The sequence below is a fragment of the Penaeus chinensis genome, chromosome 16 (genome assembly GCF_019202785.1).
Source record: "Penaeus chinensis breed Huanghai No. 1 chromosome 16, ASM1920278v2, whole genome shotgun sequence".
Lineage (NCBI taxonomy): Eukaryota > Metazoa > Arthropoda > Malacostraca > Decapoda > Penaeidae > Penaeus > Penaeus chinensis.
In genome coordinates, this window is record NC_061834.1 from 652,756 (window position 1) to 655,255 (window position 2,500).

The window sequence follows — 2,500 nt, forward strand, 5'->3', positions numbered from 1 at the left end:
CTGATTAAGAAATCTGAAGATTTACTATTTGAATAATAATGACCTAGTAAACAAGTGTAGGCAGTCACAGACACCACTGTGTGCATTCCAGCATGCAGGAAGTGAAAGAATGTTCACTAGTTTGGAGATTCAGAACATTGCAGATTAATAAGGTTGCAAAATAATTTTCCCTTCCCTTCTTTCTTTGTTTTAGGTGCCTCACTCATCCCTGATTTCTTCCTGGATGACTTTGATGACTTTGCTGCTAAACAATCCATCCAGCTAGACTCAAGTGGCAAACTTACCCAGCCAAAAGCAGCTGCTGATGGAGGACAAGTAGCACAGGTACTGTGTATATGTTGATTATTCACTCTAGGTCCTGATTATCTTACATATAGGCTGTTTATTCCCTGTACATTTGTATAGTTATACTTCGTTATTGCACATACGGATTTATAATAGCCTGGATTTCAATTATGCTTAACTCTTAGAAGTTGATCCACTGCGCTATAAATATTTGTAAGCAATACAGATAGCATTTCAACAAATTCATTTTTAACCCCTTGTCTGATTTTCCTGAAAAAGGTTATCAGGAATATGATATTCAAGGTTATTACAGTTTAAAAACTAGCAGGATTGATCATGCTGTAATTTTTGCTAATGAGCATTAACCTAGTCAAGGACCCAAGAAAGTGGCAGGATGTCAGAGAGACATATGTACTTCTGGACTGTCTGAGCACTATTCTCACAGAGTGTGTGGCAGTATTGCTCAACCCACTTCTGTACCCCACATACCTTCTGCCTACCCCTCTTCCCAGAGTTTGTCTCATAGTATCTGATCTATTTTTTTTTGCTCTGCTGTGCAATTGTCATCTCATCTTGCAAGTCAGTCTCTCTGAACATGGAAGACCTAATACATCTAAGCCTCTGCTTTTACTTAACACCTGCAGCTAAGAGTGAAAACTTATGAGTGCCAATTAAGAATTATGGGAATAATTCTAGTTGGTTCTCAAGTAGATGATCCATCCACATATTCTGTTGATATTTTCCCTAAAACACTGTCTCAACAAAAAATTATGTTTAGCAGTACCAAAAGATGGTTACCAAAAGACTCACTGACTTGCTCTTTGCTTATCAAAGCTTTTATATTTTGCTGGTTAAACCAGTCCTGCTGGGGATGACGTGTGTACATGCCATACCCACTGTGAGTTAGGTTGTTAATTGTCTTTACACACAGATGGCTCCAATAGTACCAAGTCTCCAATGAGCCAATTACTACCTGCCCCACCTGTTTACTCTTTTCATTGATTTTTAGAAATATTATATGGTTTCTTGTATTGTTATTGGTAATCTCAGTAATACTATCATAATTATAATGTTCATAATAATAACAGCATCAATATTGATACCATAGTTAAAAAAAAAAAAAAAAAAAAAAAAGATTTTACAAGCTGGAGGTAAGATGAACCTGATTTTGCCAGGGGAAGGAAATAAATAAAAATACTACACTCTGGAGATTAATGGCAACGAGCGACTTTGAGCACAGGAGTTCACTACATCAAGCCTAATGCTCCGCTGGCTCTGGCGCATCACCCTGGCGTACAGCTGTACTCCACAGACCAAGGCATGGCATGGCAGAAACAGGTTAACTCATGGGATCAGTTGACAAATTGACTCCTTTGTAGCTAAGCACTTATGGAGCCATGTATGTGCAAAAACATTTCACAAAACAATGCTATAGTGAACACTACATTTTTTTGGTGACAGTTTGTTAAGATCATTCAATGAAGTGCTTATGATCATAATGTTGTTAATTAAGATACTAATAACAGTAAAAGTAATAAGATTATGAAAAATATTCTCTGTAAATCAAGGAAGAGGGTAAATAGGTGTGATAGGTAGATCTAATAATTAACTCCTTGGTAACTAATTACATTTTATAAACACAATAAATAAACTAAAATTACAGTGGATAAGCTGGGTTAAGGAGGTACAGCCCTTCAAAAGTAGGCTTATAGTCTTTCCTCAGTCTCATTTCATTCAAAAAAACTGTGCTACAGCCAAAAGAAGTAAGAGCAAGATAAATTTGTGTTTCCTGCATCTCTCATCTTTTTGTCTTTGGCATTTGATGCCTGGCACATGACTTGGTGTGGTATTGGGAAATCCCATTGTGAAAGTGTTGATTAGACCAGTTAATTAGACCAGTATTTTTTTCAATGTAAAACAGAAACAGCCCTCCCTGGTTGAATCCCTGGTCATAATTTGTATATTGCCAGTCATATTTACAATCCATACTACCATATCACATTAGTGCTAATGAAATACTTTTGCCTTATATTACAGGTTTTTGCTAAGATTGAATCCTTTTTGAGTGAAGATCTAGTGGAAAAAACAAGAGCTGTGTATGCATTTGATGTCTCTGGAGATGAGGCTGGTAAGTGGTACTTGGACCTGAAGAATGGCTCTGGGGCCTGTGGCCGTGGAGACCCCCCAGTTGCAGCTGATGCTACGTTTGCCATGA

At 37.3% G+C, this 2,500-nt stretch overlaps 1 protein-coding gene across 2 annotated transcripts in view; it reads left to right on the forward strand.

The window, feature by feature from the left end:
- LOC125033446 (hydroxysteroid dehydrogenase-like protein 2) overlaps nucleotides 1-2,500 on the forward strand; it is a 17,475-nt gene that overhangs the window by 14,087 nt on the left and 888 nt on the right. For both annotated transcript variants that reach the window (XM_047624957.1, XM_047624959.1), the window contains exons 6-7: nucleotides 194-324; nucleotides 2,323-2,500. The exon at nucleotides 2,323-2,500 is cut by the window's right edge and continues 888 nt beyond it. In XM_047624957.1, coding sequence (XP_047480913.1) covers nucleotides 194-324; nucleotides 2,323-2,500 — 309 coding nt within the window. The remainder of the gene's footprint in view (nucleotides 1-193; nucleotides 325-2,322) is intronic.